This window comes from Vidua macroura, chromosome 31 (genome assembly GCF_024509145.1).
Source record: "Vidua macroura isolate BioBank_ID:100142 chromosome 31, ASM2450914v1, whole genome shotgun sequence".
NCBI classification, from domain to species: Eukaryota; Metazoa; Chordata; class Aves; order Passeriformes; family Viduidae; genus Vidua; species Vidua macroura.
In genome coordinates this window covers 464,788-486,752 of record NC_071601.1, presented here as the reverse complement: position 1 = coordinate 486,752, position 21,965 = coordinate 464,788, and the positions used below count along the sequence as shown (strand labels likewise).

At 47.2% G+C, this 21,965-nt stretch overlaps 1 protein-coding gene across 3 annotated transcripts in view; it reads left to right on the top strand.

The window, feature by feature from the left end:
- Positions 1-21,249, top strand: part of GATA4 (GATA binding protein 4) — a 29,609-nt gene extending 8,360 nt beyond the window's left edge. For 2 of the 3 annotated variants that reach the window (XM_054001688.1, XM_054001686.1), the window contains 5 exons: positions 12,510-12,679; positions 14,974-15,099; positions 15,618-15,705; positions 15,971-16,116; positions 16,730-21,249. In XM_054001688.1, coding sequence (XP_053857663.1) covers positions 12,510-12,679; positions 14,974-15,099; positions 15,618-15,705; positions 15,971-16,116; positions 16,730-16,912 — 713 coding nt within the window. In that variant the 3' untranslated portion in view covers positions 16,913-21,249. The remainder of the gene's footprint in view (positions 1-12,509; positions 12,680-14,973; positions 15,100-15,617; positions 15,706-15,970; positions 16,117-16,729) is intronic. The other variant, XM_054001687.1, reaches the window with a different exon arrangement.
- The last annotated feature ends 716 nt before the right edge of the window (positions 21,250-21,965 follow it).

The window sequence follows — 21,965 nt, the reverse complement described above, 5'->3', positions numbered from 1 at the left end:
CTGTCTACAATCACATCCCACATTATGGCAAAATATGAAAACTTTTCTTGCATTTCCAAGGCTTCCCCACATCATCGGTCACGGTGACCGGGCCCAAGCTGTAAATACATCTGTAATGACAAATTAAACCCAATTATCTGCCAGGCCTGAGCACTGAGGTCTTCCCACACACGGGTGCTTGCACTTGCGTGACAGCGCTCAAAATTAATTCCAGCACCATTGGCACGAGTGGCATTAAAGGCTCTTCTGAAAACGCCTGTGTTTTCAAACCTACTCAAAAATGTTGGGTTTTTTTTTCAATTTTTTCCCCTTTTTTTCCCTTTTTTTCCTTTTTTTCCTTTTTTCCAGGAGCTCCTTGCTGCAGGGTATGTTGAGTTTGCAGCGTTCCCTGAGCTCTTGCACCTTTCTAAACGCTCGCGGCGCTCGGCAGCGATTTCTTTTTCAATACGATAAGCTTGGGCTGGATTTTCTCATCCCCCAAAAAAAGAACTGGCGGGTGCTGGGTGTGCTCCAAAAGAAGAGCCGGGCAGAGATATTCCAAGTTGGATGCAGATCTGACCCCGTCATCAGCGCTGAAATGTTTCAGCTTTGGGGTTTTGGCAAGACCTGGATTTTAAAGCCAAATTTGGGGCAGCGTCAACTGGAAGCGAAAATAATTTTTTTCTTTTCCAAGAAGTGCCCAGTGATTATTTTTTTTCTCAATTATTTGCTGGCACAGAGGGGTTTTTTTTTGCTTAATGAGGTGGATACCTAATTGTAGAATGAAGTCTTTGTTTGGAGGGAGCAAGTTGGGTATTTCCAATCTCTTTTTTCTTTCTCTGTCTTTTTAAGGCCAAACCTGCTCAGGTTTTAGGATCAGCCATCCCCTAAAAAACCAGAAAAAACAGTGTCAAAGAAAAAAACAACCTCAAAAATACCCACGTTCCTTGCTCAGAGCTGAAGCTGGTGCAGGATCAGGCCCATGCAAATAGCTTCCATAGGGAAAAAACTCAGCCCACTGCAAATTACATGGGAATTTACATGTGTTCTCAGGGAGGCGAAACCCCAAAATCCAGTGGGACCTTCCTTTTTTTCTTGAGAAACACTGACTTCATTTATATGCAGCAGCATGAAGGAATTCATGATGTTTTTTAAATTATTTTTAGTTACCCCTAAAGCTTGTGAGACCCTCATCGAAGCCAGCTGGGCTCAAACCACTCACACCAGACTTGGGAGAGACTTGGAAATTAATTTTGTTTCTTAAAGAGGAAAAGAAATAACTCCTGGAAAGCCAAAAATTAATAATTTTTCCAGCAGAGGTGGGGTGAGGGCAGCCGGATGAGGGATCCCGCAGGGCTGATCTCCCGTCTCCACCAGGGACTGGTACTGGATTGCTTCTGAATCTGGGATAACAAAATTGCTGCCTGGAAATGCTTCCTCCTAATCCCTGGGAATTAAGTTGGTGTCTGCCGGGGGAGCACTTCAGGAGAGGTCCCGTGGTGGGACGCCGCTCCCTGCTCCTGCTCTCCTTCCCAGAGCTCAGCCCTTTGCTGCTGCACAATGCTTCCAGCACAGTGGATTTACAGGGAGCTGGGATGGGGCTGGGTTCCCATTGCCATCAGACTCTCCTAAAAGGTTAAAACCCAAATCTGGGGGCAGAGCTGAAGCAGGGAGGGAGAACAAGGCCACGCCAGTCCCTCCCAAGCAAGATTTTGCCAATTCTTCCTGGTTTTTCCACATGGAGCTCCCTGTGTCCATAATATTTAAGCAAATTCCAGGCTGTCCTCTAACCTCGAGGGCCTCCTTTGGCTCTGCAAACACCTCCAGGCAGTTCAGGAGACATCTCCCTCTTGCTCGATTCCCAGCTACCCACCCCTGGCTGTTGCAGCCCTCGTGCTTTTGTGCACCTCAATTTTCCTTCAAGCTCCAGCTTCCAGAGTCCTGTTACCATATGTCAGTCTCCGCTCTTTCAGAAAGGGAAAGAACAGCTTTCCTGGACAAGGGAGAGGCTGGAAAATGCTGATTCCTTCATGATGAAATCCTAGACGAGGTAAAAAAAAAAAACAACCTAATATTTATTATTCAAACTCCTATGACTTTCCAAGCCAGACTCTAGGATTTGCAAGCCAGGGAGCCACTATTATTCAACATCCAGGGCTTGCAGTGCTGGAGCTGTTAAAAAAAAAAAGTCAGTGAGGCCCTGAGCCCCAGACATCAGGACTCCTCCAAATGACGTGTGGTCCCAGATGTCTGAGATTATTTTGGGAAGGGAGTGCTGGCCCCAGGGGCTGCCTGTCCTGGGGGCTGGCTGCTGGGAAGGACTCTGGTTTGGGACGTGCCTGGGTGGTGTGGAGCATGAGAGGGGCAGCTGGTTTGGGGGCAGGATGTCTCTTCCTCACACTCCCCTGGGCTGGAATGATGCTCTGGATCCTGGGTATGACTCTTTCCATGTTTCAGTCCTTCATTACTTCCCTGGAACAGATGACTGATGCTGCAATTTATCCTGCTCCTCTGGACATGAAGATCTGGGCTTGAGGGTCCTTTCACTTCCCAAAATAAGTAGGGCCACAAGCAGGAGGGTGAAATCCCCCTAGGACCCTGTTCCCTTTGCCTTGAGCCAGGGAAGGGTCTCACTGTTGTCTGCTCTCCCTGAGCACTTCTCTTCCCAAACCCACATCCCAGTCAGTCTTTGGCACCTCCCTCCACACAAATCAATAACAACGGGTGAGCAGGTTAATTATAATCACAGAATAAACGCCACGGTCTCAAAGTTCACCCAACTTCAGCAGCGTTTCAAAACGAGCGGACGGCGCCAAGAAACTTTCATTGATTCCTCTGGGGCAGGTGTGGGAGTTTGAACCTGTCCCCAGGCTGATCTTGATTCGAGGCTACTCAATTTTCCTCCTTATCTTGACTTTCGCCTATCTTATAATGCCTGTTATTTTAGATAAAAAGTCCAATCAATTGAGTTAGAAAAACTGCAAGTTATATGTGGCCCTGATAAGTTCAGTACCTGCCATTTTATTGGCCTGGGCTGCGAAGTGACCTTTGCAGATGCTTTATCATCCCCTCCTCCCGCCCCGCTCGGGGGCTGAGTTGACTTAACATCCAGAATAACTAATAAAAGAGGAAAAGAGAAGGGCCAGGGGTTAGACAAACTCACTGTCCCCTCTAACGTGATGAGCCGTAGTAAACACCTTTTTGTTTGTCCCTGGCTGGAGTCCTGCTGGGAGGCTGGGATCTGGCCTGGCTTGTGCTGGTGCAGCTCCTCTGAGTGGGATTTATCAATGGGACAGCTCCGAATTGGAGGCAGAGTCTGTGTCTAAATCAGTGAAATTAGGACAAAACCGGGACAGGGGTTTGGATATGTCAGTATTGGTTGGTGCTGTCATGCCCAGGGAGGGATTGGACATGTGGAGCAGTCCTACATATTCCATATATTCCTACACATGGTATAGACCTGTTTGATATTTATAAAGTGGGGGGTTTTAATATATCATATGTGTTTTACACATATAAAATGAGTTTTTTAAAAAATATATATGTGTGCATTTGTGCACACATATATATGCACACACCATTCTGCATAGCTAAGTTCTATGTGGTCACAGAATAATAATAATTTTAATTGCAAAACCAGAAAGAATTGATTGGAGATGATTCCTAACTTGCTACAATGGCATTCTCAAGGACATTCCAGGCATCCTTGTCTGTGGAAGAGGGTCTGGAACTAAATGGTGTTTAAGATATTTTCCAACCAGGAAAACCATTCTGTGATTCTAGGACATGCTATGTGTATATATACAAATATATATGTTTATATATATGTATACCACATGCCCACAAACATAATAACAATAATACAATTGTATTATTTTTTTCCTACAAGAAAGATTTTGCCCGTTTGCTGTACATAAATGTCTGTCCTTCTGATCTGAGAAAAAAAAAAAAAAAACACCCCAAACTTGGAGTCCCTGGATTTGTAGGATTGTAGAAATGCACAACCAATTCATCAATGGCTGTGGGCATGTGGATGAGGCTTTGGAATGCCCAAGGATGGACATTCCCCCATCTCCTAATTAAAACCCAACAGACCATAATCTTCAGCCACCATCTTGGGGTGTGTCCTGTGCAGAGGCAGGAGTGGGACTCAATTCTCCTTGTGGATCCCTTCTAGCTCAGGATATTCTGTGATTCTGTGATAATTGTTAGCCCCTGGCATGGTCCAAACACAGACCTTCTCAGCCTGAGCCCAGCATCTCCTGGGAAGAAGTTTGGATGTGATTGGGGTCTCAGAACATTTGAACATGGCCAGACTCTGCTGGCTGGGCTTAGGGTCAGGCTTCACCACCCACGCAGTAGCTGGCCCTGGCTCACCGGTTACCCCGCAGCCATAAGGCCAATTCCCACGGCTCAGGCACGGAGCAGCAGCTTGGCAGGACTCCACAGCACACCTGCTTGTGATCCCCTGTGGGGACACCAAGAATGGCTGCACATCATCCATTACCTGAGTTCCCAACTCAGAAATAGCTGCCCAGGAGGGATCATGGCACTGTAAATCCCAAGCTTTTCTGATCTTTGTTTTTTCACCCACTGTCCCTTCCCTGAGGCCATCAAAGAAGAGTCTCTTGACGGGCAGATCCACTTGGAGATGGGCCAGATTTCAAGGAGGGCAAGGCTGTGGCTCTTTTTTCTTTGTCAAAAGAGAGAAAAAGACCATTTCCAGGTGCCTCCTGCCAAGGAGACCCCAGGCTGTGGCTGACCCCATCTTGCTCATTCTCTGGGCTCTCCACACTAATCTGAGATTTGTTAAAAAATATTTGGACAGTCGATAAGCAGAGGAATCTTCTGTTTATCAGAGGAGCCTCGGATATTTACAAGTGTAAGAATTGCAAGGAGGAATAAGGAAGGGGAGGGTCACCTTGGTGGGTGGGAGTTCACTCAGGCACAACTTGACAGTCAGCAGAAGCTGCTGTTGGACACCAGGTCGGTCTCAAAGAGGTGGCCAAGAGGCTCCCACCAAAAGGCCCTCAGGGATGTCTGCATTCCTGTCTCCTTCAGAGCAGGCTGTGTACCTTTGGGATGTGGGACATGGTCCTTCAGTGTGTGTGTGGACTGTCTCTCCACTCAGCTCTGGGACAACCACGGGGCTGGATGGTTTGGGCTCTGGTGGTTTTCATGTGTTGGAGAGCTGTCAGTGCTTTTCCAAGCTACCAGGTCGGCCATTCCCCCAGCTCCTGCCCCTTCCCAAAGTACTGTTTAGAGCTGATTTAGAGGAATCCATCTTGTTTCCACCCACCCTTCTTCCATCCATTTCTTATCTCCAGCTGTGGCTTTTGAAAGTTGTCCTCCTGCCCTCCTCCAGTGTCACTCCTTGCCATGGGGAAAGGACAGTTTCACTATGAGATGAAAAGCCTTGCTCAAGGGCATCCTATTGCAGAGCCAAGACTCAGCTCCAAGCCAGGCCCAGAATTTGCCCAACCTTCCCATTGTGGCCCTCCTGCACATGATTTCAGCTGGTCCTTTGGCTGCTTCCACCTCCACCGTCCTTCAAAGCACAGAAAACATATCCACGAAGGAAAAGGAGTATTCCTGGCTGCTGGCAGTGGTGTGTGCCACAGACCTTGGCTTGCTGCAGGCAGAGCAGGGAGTGCTGCAGGGGAGGGACACAATGTTCCCTTTGCCTTGACGTGAAACATTTGGCCTGGGAAGGCTTGCACGGGAAATGTCTCGCTTTGGTGTTTTGCGAAGCCGGGGAAAAAGCAGATTTCTTTGCCTTCTAGAAAGACAGACTGTAGGGTGAATGTTTCCTCAGCAATAAGTAGGGTCTTTATGCTTTCAGAGGGAAAACTGTTTGGCCCAGGCAGCTAACCGGGTACACAGCCATTTTCTCCACCATAGACGTGTCAGATAAACCCTAAAACTTTCTGGGATGGCACCAAGCCATTTCTGTAAGGCTGCACAATGATGCTTTTTTGCTCGAAACCATGTTTCTGGATAAGTGTGGGGAATTTACCTGGTTCCCCACTCCCTGCAGATCCTTAATCACACAGGTGATGCCTTCTGTTAACCCAGACCAGGGGAGAGCAGGGAGCCACATTCCCACAGCACCCAGCCCAGTGATGTGCACTGCTCAGTCAGGCACTGTCCCGCTCTCCCTGTATTTAGATCCTATTGATCTCTAAAACCCTGGGTGAATTGTCCCCAGATTCTGTCTGAGAGGAAACAGGAAGAGAAGAGGGAGCAGAGGGGGAAAAGCCAATGAGCAAAACCTGTTTTTATAGAAACACCCTTGGCTCCCTTAGCTCCATCCTCACTTTCTGATCTCAGCCTGTGTGCCAAGATGGTGATGCCTCCATGGACAAAGGAAAGAATCAGTGACAGCTTTCCTTTGGCTACAGAGCTCCCCCATGCATAAATTTGGGATTTTAAAATTTGCCCAGTCACTCCCTGCCCATTCCCCTTTTGTCTCTCGCTTTTTTTTTCCTTCTCTGCCACAATCCTGGACCAACCAGCACTTTTAACTCTGATGTGATCTGACCAGAAACCTTTTGGTGAGTTTTCCCCCTTGAAACTTCAGCTTCTGGAATCATGCAATTCATGGAAACACCTCAACCCATTCCAAAGAAATAGAAGTGACTTTCAGCTCCTCTAGCTGCAGCAAAATGCTGGTTTAAAGGACCCCAAAAGGCTTGAAGAATAGGAAAGATTTCCAAACTGGCATTTCTTAATGGGAGTAATTTTGGGATTTGGGACAGGGTGGGTGGGAATGGTAAATCCTGTTTCCCCTGCCATACTGTTGTGGCTGTCCCTTGAAGCAGATGAGGGTGTCCTGGGTGGGATTCCAGGGTGTCCATGTCCTTTGCCTCAGCTGCGAGTGCCCCTGAGAGTCCATTTGGGGTTTGTGTATACACAGGATCGTGGCTCTCACCTCTTATCATAACAAATTGTTTTAGGAAACTGCTTCTCTGCTGGGAAAACTGCTCTCAGGCTGTGTTTAGAGCCTCTAAGTGGCCTGGCTATGTTTGAAGGACAGTTCCTCCTTTGCTGAGTTGCTTCATTGGGTTGAGAAGACACTTCTGCAGCGGGAACTGTTGATATCAAATATCTCTCCAGCTGTAAACAAAACTCCAGTGCTATATTAATGGAAGTCTCTTTCCATCCAAAGAGGGTGAAAGCAGGAGGGGGCTGGAGGGAAGTAGAAGACAACCTCGTTGTTTCTCATGCAGGAGGGTCTGACCCAAACCAGGGTAAGGAGGGCTCTTTGTTCCCTTCCACAGGATCGTTTGGGAAGAGAAATTCATAAATTGGATGCTGGGTCTGAACTGAAGGATTCAAAATCCTTCCTTTTTCTGTTATCATTCCTTAGGGTCCTGATCCATCAGGTTTATGCATTCAAGATGATCTCTCCTGTGCAAACAGATTTAATCACAGAATCACAGAATGATTTGGGTTGGAAGGGACATCAAAGCTCATCCAGTTCCACCCCTGCCATGGACAGGGACACCTTCTGCTATCCCAGGTTGCTCCAAGCCCCATCCAACCTGGCCTGGACCACTTCCAGGGATGGGTTCCTAAAGAAAGCCCAAAGATCTGGATGCAGGAATGGATGTAGGGCCAGGCTGGCAGAGTTGGGGTTTGCAGAGACGGCAGAAAGAAGTCACTTCAAGCCACTCTCCAGGCTCAAGCCTTGGGCTGAGTTGCAAGTGGGTATCTGGTTCTCCTGTATGGGAAGGCAAAATTCCTCAGACTTTTGGTGAGCCAGAGGTGTCGGAGGTGTGGGCTGTCAGTGCCAGCTCAAATTTGCTTTTTTGATGACCTCAGCATTGTCCGTACAGGCCGATCTCAGTGGATGTGAAGGACCCCTCCCAACGACCAAGTGTCATGAAGGGCCACCTCCAAGAATTCTTTTTCCTTACCAGGCCCCCGTGCCCCACTCAGGAGTCACTCCTGGCACCCTGGGGACTGGATATCCCATTGTGGAAAGTATTTCTGACATGAGCGTACTCAAGGCCTCACCCAAGATTAGCAGGCTGTTGTGCAACACACAAGTGACATTTCCTGCCCTGGGGACCTTGCAGCGCTCATAAACAGTAGATGTGAGGGGCAAAAATCTCATTTTACACAGCAAGTTGATGACCAGCATAGGGATGGGACACAATTCATCCTCTCCACTGGTCATTCAGTGAGATTTCATGATCTGCTTTCATGTGAGAAGCTCCTTCATTGACTAAACACAGTGTTTTATGAAGAATTAAGTAGAAGGCCATCAGGATTAGGCAACACCAGGGACCCAGCCCGTAAAAAGGACTGAATGATCCCAAGATACAAGATAAGGGCTTGGCAAAGGCACGTTGGGAAGCTGAACATTGAAAGAGGAAGATGAGGCCACTCAGCACACATGAGGCATCCTTCTCAGCCTGATCAGCAAATCCTTTCCTCAACCCTGTCCCAGTGCTGGTTGTACCTGGCTTTGGGAGAGGGAGTAAATCTTTCCAGCAGAAAGGCCATTACAGAGGTCACCGGATGGACCCATAAATCTCCATTATCAGGCAGCGGCTCCTGTGCCACAGAACGGAAATTATTGCCCTGAGTGCGACTGGGGGAGCCTTTCCTTCCCCCCTCATTGTTCAGGGCCCTCCGGGAGCCGCTTGGGCCATTTGCTGCCTGAATAAACGTTTCCTTTCCCGGCTGCAAAGTACAAGGAATAAGTGTCAGGGGATCTCATAATGCCAGGATTTAGAGCTCCAGCCCTGAGCCAGAAGCCAAGGAAACACTTTGCTGCTTTTTCCTGGGGAGTCTCCGTAATCCCCATTATTAATAACAGCGACAAATGAAACAATTAGTGCATTTGAAGCCCAGTGACCTCCATGCCCAATTTAGCTCAGCCTGATGGTAGATCCCAGTTCCTGTGGGTTCTGAGCCCTGGGAACATTTTGGTTCCCTGGGTCCTGAACACCTACCCACATCAAAGTGCACAGGCTGCAGGTCTTCAGGTGACCCTTTCTCATTATTTTGTAGATCTTCAGGGTTCTTCAGAGCAGGGGGGATGTGTAGCCAGAAGGACAGCTCAGAAAGCTCCCCTGGCAACTTTGTCCTGGAGTTCAGTGAGGCTGTTAAATTATATATATATATAATTGTATATGTGCAAAATAATAATTATAAAAATATAATTTCTTCTAGAAAGAAATCCAGTCCCTTGTTTCGCACTTCCTTAGGGCCCAAACACCCTTTGTTCAATAAATGACACGCAGCAAGCCCATATCATCATCTCTAAACAACTTCCAGCATTGTTCAAGACACCTCCTGTGCCATCCCAAAGCATTCTTTGAAGCAGGTGAGGATATCTCTCCTCCAGGTGATATCTCCCGAGGTCAAGGAGCTCTCCCTGCTCTGTCAGGGCTGCAGGAATATTTTTAATGACTTTGCACTCTGCGGGTGTCATCTGACTCAGCACTGGGTGGTGCCCGGAGGGGACACACCCATCTGATAGGGGCTGTGATTAGGCAGAGCCACCCATTGTGTGGAGCCTCAGTGTCCCCTGGGAACAAAGTCTATCCCTTCCCTGTCTCAAACACCAATGATTCCTGTTTATGAAAGTTCACAAGGATCACCTTTGCCTGCAGCTGAGAGGGGAAAGTCTCACAAATGTTATTGCCAGAGAAGCAGAAGGGGACTTTTGGAAACTTCAACTAGTGAAAGTTTGGATGGAGCTTGGAGAAACCTGGGATGGTTTAAGGAGGTTGGAATGAGATGGGCTTCAAGGTCTCTTCCTTCCCAAACCATTCTATGATTCTATGGAAGTCCCTTGAGAGAGATGTTCCAGACCAAATCCCACGGAAACTGGGGAAAAACCCAAAACCCAACCCAAAGGCACTAAAGAAATAGGGGAGAATATCAGACAAATTGAGATGGAAAAGGAGAGCAGGTGTCAAGGCAGGTTTTCACCAGTCTTTTGGATGTCGATGAGAAGCCAACACTGAAAATAATGTGGCACTGGAACTGGGTGCCCCACTCTTGGGAAATAACACTCAACACTTGGAAACAAATTATTTATTGCCAGAAGATAGGAGACTTACATTTTTATAGAAGCAGAAATATATCCATGCTTGACATTTTTTTTTTTTTGAGGGACCTTCTTATTCAAGAACTAGTCCAATTCTTAACATTTCCGAGGGACTCTTAGGAATTTTCTCCTTTGTCTTTGATTAAAAATGTTTATATTTTGGCTTCCTCGTGGAAAAATCTCCAAGAAAGACTATATTTTGTAATTAGTCATAGGCACAACTCAAATCACTCAAGTTTTAACTGTTACCTTTTGATTACCTCTGTTCTGCTAAATTCTCCCTGGATTATGTCCACAATTCTGTACTGAATCATTTTTGAAGAAGAAGGCATTTTTTACAGGAAAAAAATTACTGTGAAAATACTTTGGCTTTTTCTTTGGAAAATTATAATCAAAAACCTCAGCACTTCTAAGATGAAAAAAAAAAAAGTGAAATGTTTTCCTTTCTTGAGATTTTTCAAGGAAACGAGTTCTTTCCTGACCAGCTGTTCCAATCCCTTCTCTTTTCAAAGGAAGTTTATTTGATCTAGATTTTGGCTGCGACTCCATTGTCATTTTAAGGGGGAAAGTGAGGGTTATGGTATCACTGAATCCATGTGGACAAAAATCACCTGGGGGGATTCCCGTCTTTTTGAAACCACCAGAATTGCCCCAGGGTAATGAGATTTTCCTAAACTGCTGGGAAGATACTGGATTCCTGCTTTTCTGGCTCCAGAGCTGCTTAGGTACAATAAATTACTGCCCCCTACCATTTCCCCATGGGCACATGTGCAATCTGCCATTTTTAGCCAGATTTTCTAGTGAGAATTAGGCTCACGTGAATATTTGTCTCTGTTAACTGGCGCCACTTCATTATTTTTTTTTTTTTTTTTGTCCTTTGGCCGCTTCATATGCAGTTTCCTGCAGATTTTCCAAAAATAGTCCGGGGAAAAGAGAAAATAAGGCCACGTCTGAACATAACCCTTGCTAGACATCAGAGAATCCACAAGGGATTGAGGCACAACTCAGCCAGAAGCCAAATTTTGTTGGTTTGCTCCTTGAGGAGCAATTGTCTTCCAGCAGGAAGCTGAGATTTTTGTGTAAAAAGCAGGTGGACAAGCAAAAAATACAGTGAAGTTCTTGGTGTCTGGAAGGGTTTGTATGGAATGGGGAGGGAGCTGTGTGTTTCCAAAGGATGACGCAGTCGAGCTGTGTTGTGCTGACCTTTGAACCTCCTGGTCCTGCCACAGCCAGAGGGACTGGACTGGCCCAGCCCAGGGCAGTTCAGAGAATGACAGAACGGTTTGGGTTGGGAGGGGTCTTAGAGTTCATCTCATTCCACACCCCTGCCATGGCAGGGACAGTTTCCATTATCCCAGGTTGCCCCAAGTCCTGTCCAGCCTGGTCTTGGACACTTCCAGGGATCCAGAGACAGACACAGCTTCTCTGGGCCCCCTGTGCCAGGGCCTCACCACCCTCACAGGGAACAATTTTTTCCTAATATCTGACCTAACCCTGCCCTCTGTCAGTTTAAATGCATTCCCCCTTCTCCTATCACTCCATGCCCAGTTGTGCCTCACATCCCAGCTGCAGCTGAGCCCCAGTGCAGGATGTACCAGGAAAGCAGTGTGAGAATGCAGCAAGCCCTGGAGTGTGGCATCAAGCACAATAGAGATTTCCATCAAAAGCTGAGCCTCCAGCACACATAAATTCCCAACAATCCCTGTTAGCTGTCAGCCTGAGCTGGGGTTTGAATCCCAGAACCATGGAATGGTTTGGGTTGGAAGGGACCTTAAAGACCATCCATTTCCAACCCTCTTCCATGGGCAGGGAATCTTCATGTTGTACATGTGGATTCCTCCAACCCAGGAGATGTCTTCTGTTCAGAGAATGGGGCGAAGGCACACAAACCTCCCCTTGGCTCCCTGCAGCCATTCCCCCCAGCAGAGGGGCTGGGTGAGGAGCATTCCCATGGGGAGCAGGGTTCATGGAATGGTTTTCCCTGCCCAGCTGAGATGCAGCTGCCTGATCTCTGGGCAGTTCTGCTCTGTGGGGTTTGTGTTTATCCGTGGTCTCAGGAATCTGCCTTGATTGTAACCAGGGTTGTTTGCCTGCCCCGATCTGATTGCCCTGGCTATGGCCAATCTCAAAAATTGGATAACGTCAGAGCAGAAGGGAAAGGTTTCTATTTCTGTCTCCTGTATCTGTGTCCCAGCACATCCCAGCTGCCACAGAAGACCTGCAGCCATGGCAGGGAAAGGAGTCCTTCTTCCCAATATCCTGGGGGGGCTTCCTTGGGGAAGGAAGAGATGTTTCTTGCAAAAGATGTCTATAAAATATGTTTCTTGCAAAAGATTTCTATAAAATCTGGGTATCTGTGTTTTCTTGAAATATCCCTTCTGGGCTAAACTGAGAAGCAGAGCAGCAATTTAAAGTACAGCCACCTAATTAATGGAGTCTTTTCCTTTCTCTCCCATCCTGGCAGCAGAATTTTTTGATGATTATTCCGAGGGGCGAGAATGTGTCAACTGTGGGGCCATGTCCACCCCGCTGTGGAGGAGGGACGGCACGGGGCACTACCTCTGCAACGCCTGCGGGCTCTACCACAAGATGAACGGCATCAACCGGCCCCTGTTCAAACCCCAGAGGAGGCTGGTAAGTCAAGATCACACACGTGGGGTGAGGAGGAGGCAAAGAAATCTCGGCCAGCTGGAGATGCCAGGGGTGTTTCAACTCCCAGCTGCCCAGCTGAGGTCCAGACTTTCAAAGCAAGCCAGATTTTCTCATGCTTGGGATACTCCAAACCCTTGTACTGCCCAGAGCAGTACTCCAGACACTCAGCCAGGGACTGGAAGGGGCTGTAGGACACAGGGTGATTTTAGGATTTGTGGTGTCTTTGCTTTAGTACCACTGAAGGTATATGTGGAGGAATGGCAACTCTTTCCAGTTCCAGCACAGTGCCAGTCCATCTTCTCTTATCCACAGGGGTCCCTGATCACTGCTGGGTGAGCCCCTCACTTCATGGTGACTTTTCTGGGTACTTTTTTTGGATACTCTGCTCCCAGATCCATTGGGTGAGGTGAAGCCACTATTCTAGGGCAGGTCAGGGCATCCCAAAGCCCCTGGGGTCAGGGTCTGATATGCACAAGGAACCTGGGGGACAGGAACAGGATTGTTCAGCCTGGAAAAGAGAAAGTTTTTGGTTGACCTAATTGCAGCTTTCCTGAAGGAAGCCTACAGGAAAGATGAAGAGACATGAGCCCATCACGACAGGCTGAGAAGGTTGGGACTGTTCAGCCTGGAGAAAAGAAGGTCTTGTGAAGACCTCACAGCCCCCTCCAGTATCTGAAGGGTCCTACAGGGAAGCCGTGACTCTTCATCAGGAACTGGAGTGACAGGAAAGGAGCAATGGGTACAACTTTAAAGAGGGGGAATTTAGGTTAGGTATTAGGAGACTCTGGAATAGGTTACCCAGGGAGGTAGGTGAGCTTTAAGATCCCTTCTAACCCCTTAAAATTCTATGATCCTACAACTTTCTGTGATTCCATAACATTCTATGATCATGAACCCAAAAGCAGCCACCGGAAAGCCAAATTTCCACACTCCTTGTTTTCCACGAGGCTCCATCCCCACACTGTCCTGCCCTTTGCATCGCTCAGGCCTGTCTGTGCCCAAACCCAGCCGTCCCCTGAGAGTGACAAAAGTGACACGGGCAGCCTGAGCTCTGACACAGGCACCGAGCGCCCTCTTGTGAAACGCCTTTCCAGAGACCGACTGATCCAGGCAGGATCTCACCCCGGCACCCAGGACCTTCCCTCTCTCCATTTACTGGCCTCTAAGGCCTGAGCTTTAAAGGATGATTGCAAGAGTCAGGCAGGTGTGGAGAATGTGTCTTTTTCTTCCTCCACCTCCCAGTTTCCCAGCTCAAAACTTGGATTTTACACAGCTTGAAGCCCGTTGCTTTCTCCTGTTGACTTCTGAGCCTGACTAAACCAGTTCACCCAGAAAAGGAACTTTGGGTCTGCTCCCTGCAGTAAGTCATTAGTGACACTTCCTATTAATTATCCCTCTTTTATCAAGAGGAGGAAAATGCTGCTGGAAGCTTCTCTTTTTTATCTTCCCCTTGAGCTCTATAAACAACCTAGCACAAAGCCAGAAAGGAATACGTAACATTTATGGTATTGATAATATTTTCTTGGGATAGACATGATGCCTGGAAGGGCTTGGGAGCAGGAAAAGGCAGGATGGTCTGGGATCCAGACACCTTAGTGTAGGTGTGTACATGTGCAGGGGGTCTCTAAGCTGCCACTAGAGCCACTGGAGATCTGGGGCTCTGTTCAGGTGATGTGGGATTCTGGAGAAAGGAGGCTAGGGGGGCCCTTCTGGCCCTCCACAACTCCCTGGCAGGAGGGGACAGCTGGGTGGGGCTTGGGCTCTACTGCCAAGAAACAGAGACAGGATGAGAGGACAGAACCTCAGGCTGTGCCAGGAGAGGTTCACGTTGGACATCAAGAAGAATTTCTTCGCTGAAACAGTGGTCAGGCATTGGAAGGAGCTGCCCAGGGAGGTGGTGGAGTCCCCATCCCTGGAGGTGTCCAAGGAACAACTGGATGTGGCCCTCAGTGCTCTGGGCAGGGTGACAGGGTGGTGATTGGTCACAGGTTGGACTCAGTGGTCTTGGAGGTCTTTTCCAATGATCCTATTTCATGTCTCTGGTGCCATCTGAGATGGCCTAGGAGAGCTGAAACCTCCTGGAGTCAGTGGAAAGGCAAGCGGGGCAGAAAGAGGCAGTTGGACAACTGCAAAGGGGCAAAAAGGTAAAACGCCAGAGAAATACGAGAGGCAAGCGGAGAGGGAGCCCTGAGGCATGGTGGAGTGAGCTGGTTGGGATGTGGGGCGCTGCTGGTGAGGGCGTTGCAGGGCTGACTGTTTCCTTGCTGTCCCCACAGTCAGCATCCCGCCGTGTTGGGCTCTCCTGTGCCAACTGCCACACGACGACCACCACGCTCTGGCGCAGGAATGCCGAGGGGGAGCCTGTCTGCAACGCCTGCGGGCTCTACATGAAGCTCCACGGGGTAAATCCTTGCTGTGGGAGGGTGTTCATGGCACCAGGCTGGGGGCTGGGTTCTTTACATAGCTCTGCACTCTCCTGGAGCTGTTTTTCCTGCTGTCCTTTTGGGTTTAGTCCCCCTCAAGGTTACGTCGTGTTTATACCTGCAAAGGGGTGTGCACAATGGGTATTTCTCACTTATTAATTAGGTCCCCTTTGCAAATAAGTCTGAAAACCTAATAAAACCAGGCCCAGTTTCTTCCCACATAAATTCAGGCACTTTAGTAAAAAAGCCAAGTCAAAAGCACAAATACATGAGCTGTAGTTCCCTTCTGGCCCTAAAACACACAATACCATGGTGTGATCTGCCTTCTTATTCCCATTTGGATGGACATCTTTAATCTCCCTTGACCAGGGAATTTGGGGTCCATCTTGTTTAATTAATTAAACCAGCTCAGTAACAAGTTAGAACTGGAATCATGTTCTCTTAGATGACCTTAAGGACATTCAGAAACCAATGTGCTGTTCTGTTTGGATCTACAGGTCCCAAGGCCTTTAGCCATGAGAAAAGAGGGAATTCAGACGAGGAAACGCAAGCCTAAGAACCTTAACAAAACAAAGGCACCAGCAGGTAAGTACTGAATGAAGGAATTTATTTTATTATGCATATTTGTGTGTGCACTTGTATTTCTAACCACAGTGCCCTGCCCTTGAATTAGAGAGATCCGATGACAAAACAGGCCAATTTTTTAAAAATGGGGGATGTCTAAATACCTGAATACCCTTCCAACTATTTTAACATTTATTTTTACCACAATAACTTCTGGGTGAGTGGGCACAGGTCTGTGCTGAAAGGTCTTTGGGAAGAGCCTGTTTTACTCTCTGGTTTCTCCCAGGCCCATCCAGCAGCGAGAGTCTGACTCCGACCACCAGCTCCACCAGCAGCAGCAGCAGCAGCACCACGACCACCGAGGAAATGCGCCCCATCAAAACAGAACCTGGGCTCTCATCTCACTATGGGCACCCCAGCCCTGTTTCTCAGGTACTGAGGGGAGGTGCTGGCAGTGGGAAAAAAAAAAAAAAAAAGGGAAATAGGATGGTAGACATGGGGATAACATCCTCATGACTTTACTTAGGTACTTAAAGACAAGCACCTGAAGGGAGGCTACAGGAAAAGATGGTGAGAGACTATTTACAAGGGTCTGGAGTGATAGGACAAAGGGGAATGGTTTCAAACTGAGTGGTTTAGATTGGATATTGGGAAGTAATTCTTCCCTGTGAGGGTGGGGAAGCCCTGGCACAGGGTGCCCAGAGTATCTGTGTCTGCCCCTGGATCCCTGGAAGTGTCCAAGGTCAGGCTGGACGGGGCTTGGAGCAACCTGGGAAGGTGGAAGGTGTCCCTGCCCATGGCAGGGGGTGGGAAGGAGATGATTATTAAGGTCTCTTCAAACCCAAATCGTTCTGTGTTTCTAGAATTAGAAAGAAAGGGAGACAGGAAGAAAGAGCCTGCCCAAGGTATCCCACATAGGCTGCAATCTGCAGCCCTGCAGCAAATCCAGACACATTTTTACAACAGCACCAGCCCACACTAAAGAGATTCACATAGTCCTTTAAGGTTTGAAGCTTTTTTTCACAGCATTCTCCTTTTTCCATAGGCATTCTCAGTCTCTGCCATGTCTGGACATGGATCATCCATTCACCCTGCAATCTCAGCTCTGAAGCTTTCCCCCCAGGCTTACCAGTCAGCCATGAGCCAGTCTCCCCAAACCAGCTCCAAACAGGACTCCTGGAACAGCCTGGTGCTGGCTGAGAACCATGGGGACATCATTACTGCATAACCTGGCCCTTTCCCTTTGAACTCCAGGCTGATCCGCTTGAGAGATTAAGAAGATGCCACATAATCATCAAGTCAATGTTGTCTCCACCTCCCCTGCTCTCCTGCCTTCTCTCCCCTTGTAAGATGTTCCAGCAAAGAGGCAAAGACAACTTACCGAGGTGTAGGGGAGCTCTTATGAAATGAACAGAGAAGACTCAAATCTCAGAGCCTTTTTTCCCCACTTTAAATGAGCCTCTCTATTTGACTGTCACCACTTACTTTGAAACAGCCAGAAACACAGAGATGGACACAGTTCTTGAGTTTCATTTAACAATATCAGGCATTTTAAGACTCAGACAATGGTGGAACAGAGACACTTCTGTCACCACCCATTCTTTTCCTGAATGGAAGAAAATGCCATTGTCTTCTCATGACCCAAATTCAGTGATCTTCCACCAAACAGAGCCAGTTCCAGGACAGTTTGCTGAACAGACTTCACTAGAGATTCTTTAGTGGCTTTAGTGGATTTGATATGATGTAGGGCGGAGAAAAAAAGAGACCTCTCCCTTCCTCCTCAGCTCACACATGTAGAGCATTGTGTTCATTTTTCTAGATGGTCTGGAAAGCTCATGAATGTCCGTATTTAATAGAAACTCCTTTCCTATTTATCACTACGAAATCATGGGGCTGTGTTTCCAAAAGGTTGTTGGCTGAGCCTGGAGTAGGTCTGTCCAAAGTCAAAGGAGGATTTTGGAAGAAGGAACCTTCTGGAAGAAGGCAGATGAGACCCATGCTGGTCATCAAATACTGGAGGAAATGGCTGGGCTCTTCCCTGATGGATAGCGACAAGCCAGGTTTAGAGATGATTCAAGAGCACAGCAAGTGAAAAATGCTCTTCTAACACTGCTGGGCCATTTCTTTTCAGACAGATAATTTAATTATTTTGCCTATTTTTACGTTGGTTTGGATGCCACTGATGAAATCTGACTGTCACTTATTTTTGGCTGTACTGTGAGTGCCCACTTTCCCCCTAACAGCTGGCTCGTGACCATTTCCCACATCTAATCCTTTAGGATTTCACTTTTTGCAACAAGCAGTGGCTTCAGCCCCTACTGGAGGTGGCAGGGGCCGTTTTCCTTATCAAGCATGTGCACAGACTTGCTTGCCTGCAAGAGCAGCACAACTCCATTAATCAAGACTTGACTGCTTGCTTGCCCATAAGGCCCTCAGCTACCAGGGAATCCTGGCAAATGGAGTTGGAAGAGATGCTAAGAGCAGGACTCATTCCTTTTTCCCAAAGGGATCAGTCCTACCTAATCCAGCCCTGGCTGTTCTGCCTCTGGTTTAACAAACTCAAACTCCAGCATGGCAGACACCACAGCTCTCCTGGGCAGTCCAAGTGCTTCACCAGATGCTTCCCATGACGTTTGCATTCACATTTCCAAGGAAGGACAGCTTTGTCTGTCCATACAGAGAGTTCCTGGGAGACCTCCTCCTACAAGATTCTTCACTCTGGTTTCTGTCTGCTCCCAAGCTCTGTTACCCTTCTTGCCTTCCCAGCTCCTCTCTTTTCCTCCCTGCATCCAGAACTCAAGTACAGAACTACCAAGTGAAAAATCTCTAAGGGGGATTGTACAACCCTCCCAAATGTGCCACCCTCTGCCTCCCACTCCGCAAGGAGTGTTCTTCCACACAAACTAAGGCACATGAATTGGTGAAGAGGAGAGCCACAGACAGGTTTGAAGCAAAAGAATGGCATTGTGTTGTCTTTGTTTGAACTCACCCTTTTCCTCCCTGTGGTGTAAAAGCTTCTCTAAGGAGAAGGATTCAACTGGACTGGTCATGACTGGAGAGTCCTGGACCCTCCTGCATTCCCTGTTCTCTCCATAGCTCAGATTTGCAGGGTTTTGTAGGGGTGACAGAGCCTCCACACTCCCTAGAGAAAAACACCATGGCAATGCTGCCATGGGAACAGCTGGGTGGTGTTTGCACCAGTTCCCACTGTTTTGTGGAGCTAATGCAGTGCTTAGCCTCATTAGTGCTAATTACAGATGAGGGAAAGACATTAATGAAACATGAATATAAAGAAATTAAATTCCGTGATTTTGTTCAGACCTGCTAGGCTATAGAGAAGAGGCCAAAAATAGCACTGAAAAATATGAATTTGAGGTGAAAACACAAAGGTGTTTCTCCATTGGCAGGAAGATCTTTAGCCAAACTCCTCCTTGAAGTAAATCCCTTTGTAAATGGCAGTCGAGCTCTCCTGGGATCTGGCTGTGAATTCCTGGCCATAACACAGCAGCCTGCACCACAAAATGCCATGTGGCTCATGCCAACTTTTGAGATATCCAGAACTACCCTGGAAAGCCCAAGAGGGAGTGGAGCCTCCTAATGAGGATTAAAAGTCCAGACCAACCACACCCCCATTTCTCCTTCCATCTGGAGGCTCACACTGGTTCTACCTTCCCTTCCCTATTGCTGTGCTCCTCCTCCTTCCCTCAAAGCCAAATTCCCTGGTGGGATTTTTCTCCTGCCCTTAAAACCCATTCAGAGATGCCAGAAAGAACTCTGCTTATAATGCCAGAAGGAAAAATCCCTGCAGAACATATCTGCCTATATCTCCTTGGTAGAGATTTATGAACTTGATTTTAGCCTTCCTCAAAGCTTGAAAAACAATTCTTGAAACAGAGTGAGGAGCATTTACAAGTCCCTGATAACAGAACAAGGTATCTGCTTTCAAAAGGTGAAGCTCTGGGGGCTGTGAGGACAGCTTTAGGGGTAGAGGACAACTCTTTAGGGGTAGAAATTAGCTCTTTTGTCCCCCTTTCTGTACCAGAAGCAGAAGTTTGGATCCACCAGGTTCTGTGGTTATTTTCAATCATCCAAAACTGTTGTAGAGCTGCTGTTGGCCCAAGAGATTTTGTCTTTTTCAGGCCAGTGCTGATATCAGGATGGTGAGAGACTGCTCTCAGATGCAGCATCACCATTTCAGGTGGGGTACAAACACACCATAATTGGTGGGTCCCCTTCTTCGGAGCTTCTAATGATCAAATTACAGAATAATTTAACTCAGAAAGGATGAGATCAGGTCTCTCAAATCCCTGTTCAGGCAACTTTTGAATATTTCCAAGAATGGAAATCACACCACCTCTCTGGGTTCCTGTTCCAGTGTTTGACCACCCTCATGCTGGAAATGGTTTTCCAAGAATCACTGCAAATTAAGTACTCACATTTGGGGATTCCCATGTAAGGAGTCATTGTGGGAGGTTGAAGCCCAGGAATCCCTCAGAGCCACATCTTGCAGGTAGGAGCTGGGATGGCCAATGCAGGATGGCAAACTCCAGAAGTAATAGACCGAGGGATATTTACAGGACAAGAGGATTAAAGTGCCACCATTTTCAGGACACTCAGCTCCTTCCAGCAAGAGGAGCCGATTACAAAATTCCAGGTTCTACCTGAGCTCTACTTTCCTGCCTGTGATGGGGGAGGCAGTTGGAGCCTGCTTTGGTAATGAATTAGATACAATTATTAGACACGCATTAAGGCAAAGTAATTATTGGTTTTATTATTGCTTTTATTGCTGGAGAACCTAATGAGATCCATACCAGATCCTACACAAATACAGGACCGAGAACTATCCCCTCTCTGAGGAGCAAGAGGGAAGGGCCCACTCCAGCAAAACACCTCAGCACATTTAAAACTGCATTTGTGGAACTTGTTCCCCTTGATACCATCCCTAATCAGGAAAATTTTGATGCTGAAGGGTTTACAGTTAGGGTTTAAGGAAGGGTTACAGTTTGGTTGTGTCAAATCAGACCTTGGCACTGGCCCAGTGGCCACCGAAGTGAGATGGGCAGATGAGAACCAGGACAGGGAGCCAAGAAAGGTCATTTAACCACTTCTAAATGTCTTTGCTCTTTATGGAAGTGGAGTATCTTGATTCACTTCAGTTATTCTTTGTAAATTGATCAGACAAGATCCACAGATCACTTGCAATCTTATGGGCTTGGATGGAGAGGGTGCAATCAGGAGAAGCTCAGGAATATTGCAAGGGAGCTTTGAACCAATCAACAACTCTCAATGTAACATTGAAGCTGTGACTATGTCAGGGGTGGTGTTTTGTTTTGCCTTTTTTTTTCTCCCCATGTATAAAGTTTGAAGCTTCCCAGGTCATCTGGGAAGGTCTCACGGAAACAGACACTTATTTGTAAGGGGGAGAGGGAAACCAACCAACTGAACAAGTTGTAATTATTTAAAGATGTAAAAAAATATCTATTATGAAGTAGTATGGCTACCAATCCATGTAACTTCTACACCTTTAGAACTAATGGAAATAAAACAATGATAATAAAACCAGAAGGTTTCTGCTTGATTCTGTCTTCCCTTGTAGGCTTCCTGGAGAGGGCAGGGGGTAAATGATGAAATACTGAAAACATGAAACACACCTGGAGAAGAAATGGTGAAGTGGGTCCTGTCCCAGAGAGCTCACAATGAAAAAATTACAGGGAATTTAAAGTCAGAAAAGATGAGATCACGTTTCTCAGAGACCTGTTCAGTCAAGTTTTGAACATACCCCAAGATGGAAATCTCACCACCTCTCTGGGTTCCTGTTCAGTGTCTGAAAACATTCCTCATGGTGGAAATGTTTTCCCAAATCATAGAATGTTAAGGGCTTGGAAGGGACCTTAAAAGCTCATCTAGTCCCACCTCCTGCCATGGGCAGGGACACCTTCCACTAGACCAGGCTGTTCAAGGCCTCACTGAACCGGGCCATTGACACTTCCAGGGATGGGGCAGCCACAACCACCTTCAGTAACCTGTTCCAGTGTCTCACCACCCTCAAAGTTAATAATTTCTTCCTAATATCTAATCTAAATTTCCCCTCCTTCAACTTGCACCCATTACTCCTTGTCCTATATAAAAGTCCTATTTAATAAATATTAGATTATTAAATAGAACCAAAATCTTTGGTAAATTAATTGCATAGACCTGGGAATTCCCAAGCAATGAGTCATTGCAGGAAAATTAATGTTGTCCCCAAGCCCCCTCCCATACATAGGATTTGGGATTGCCAA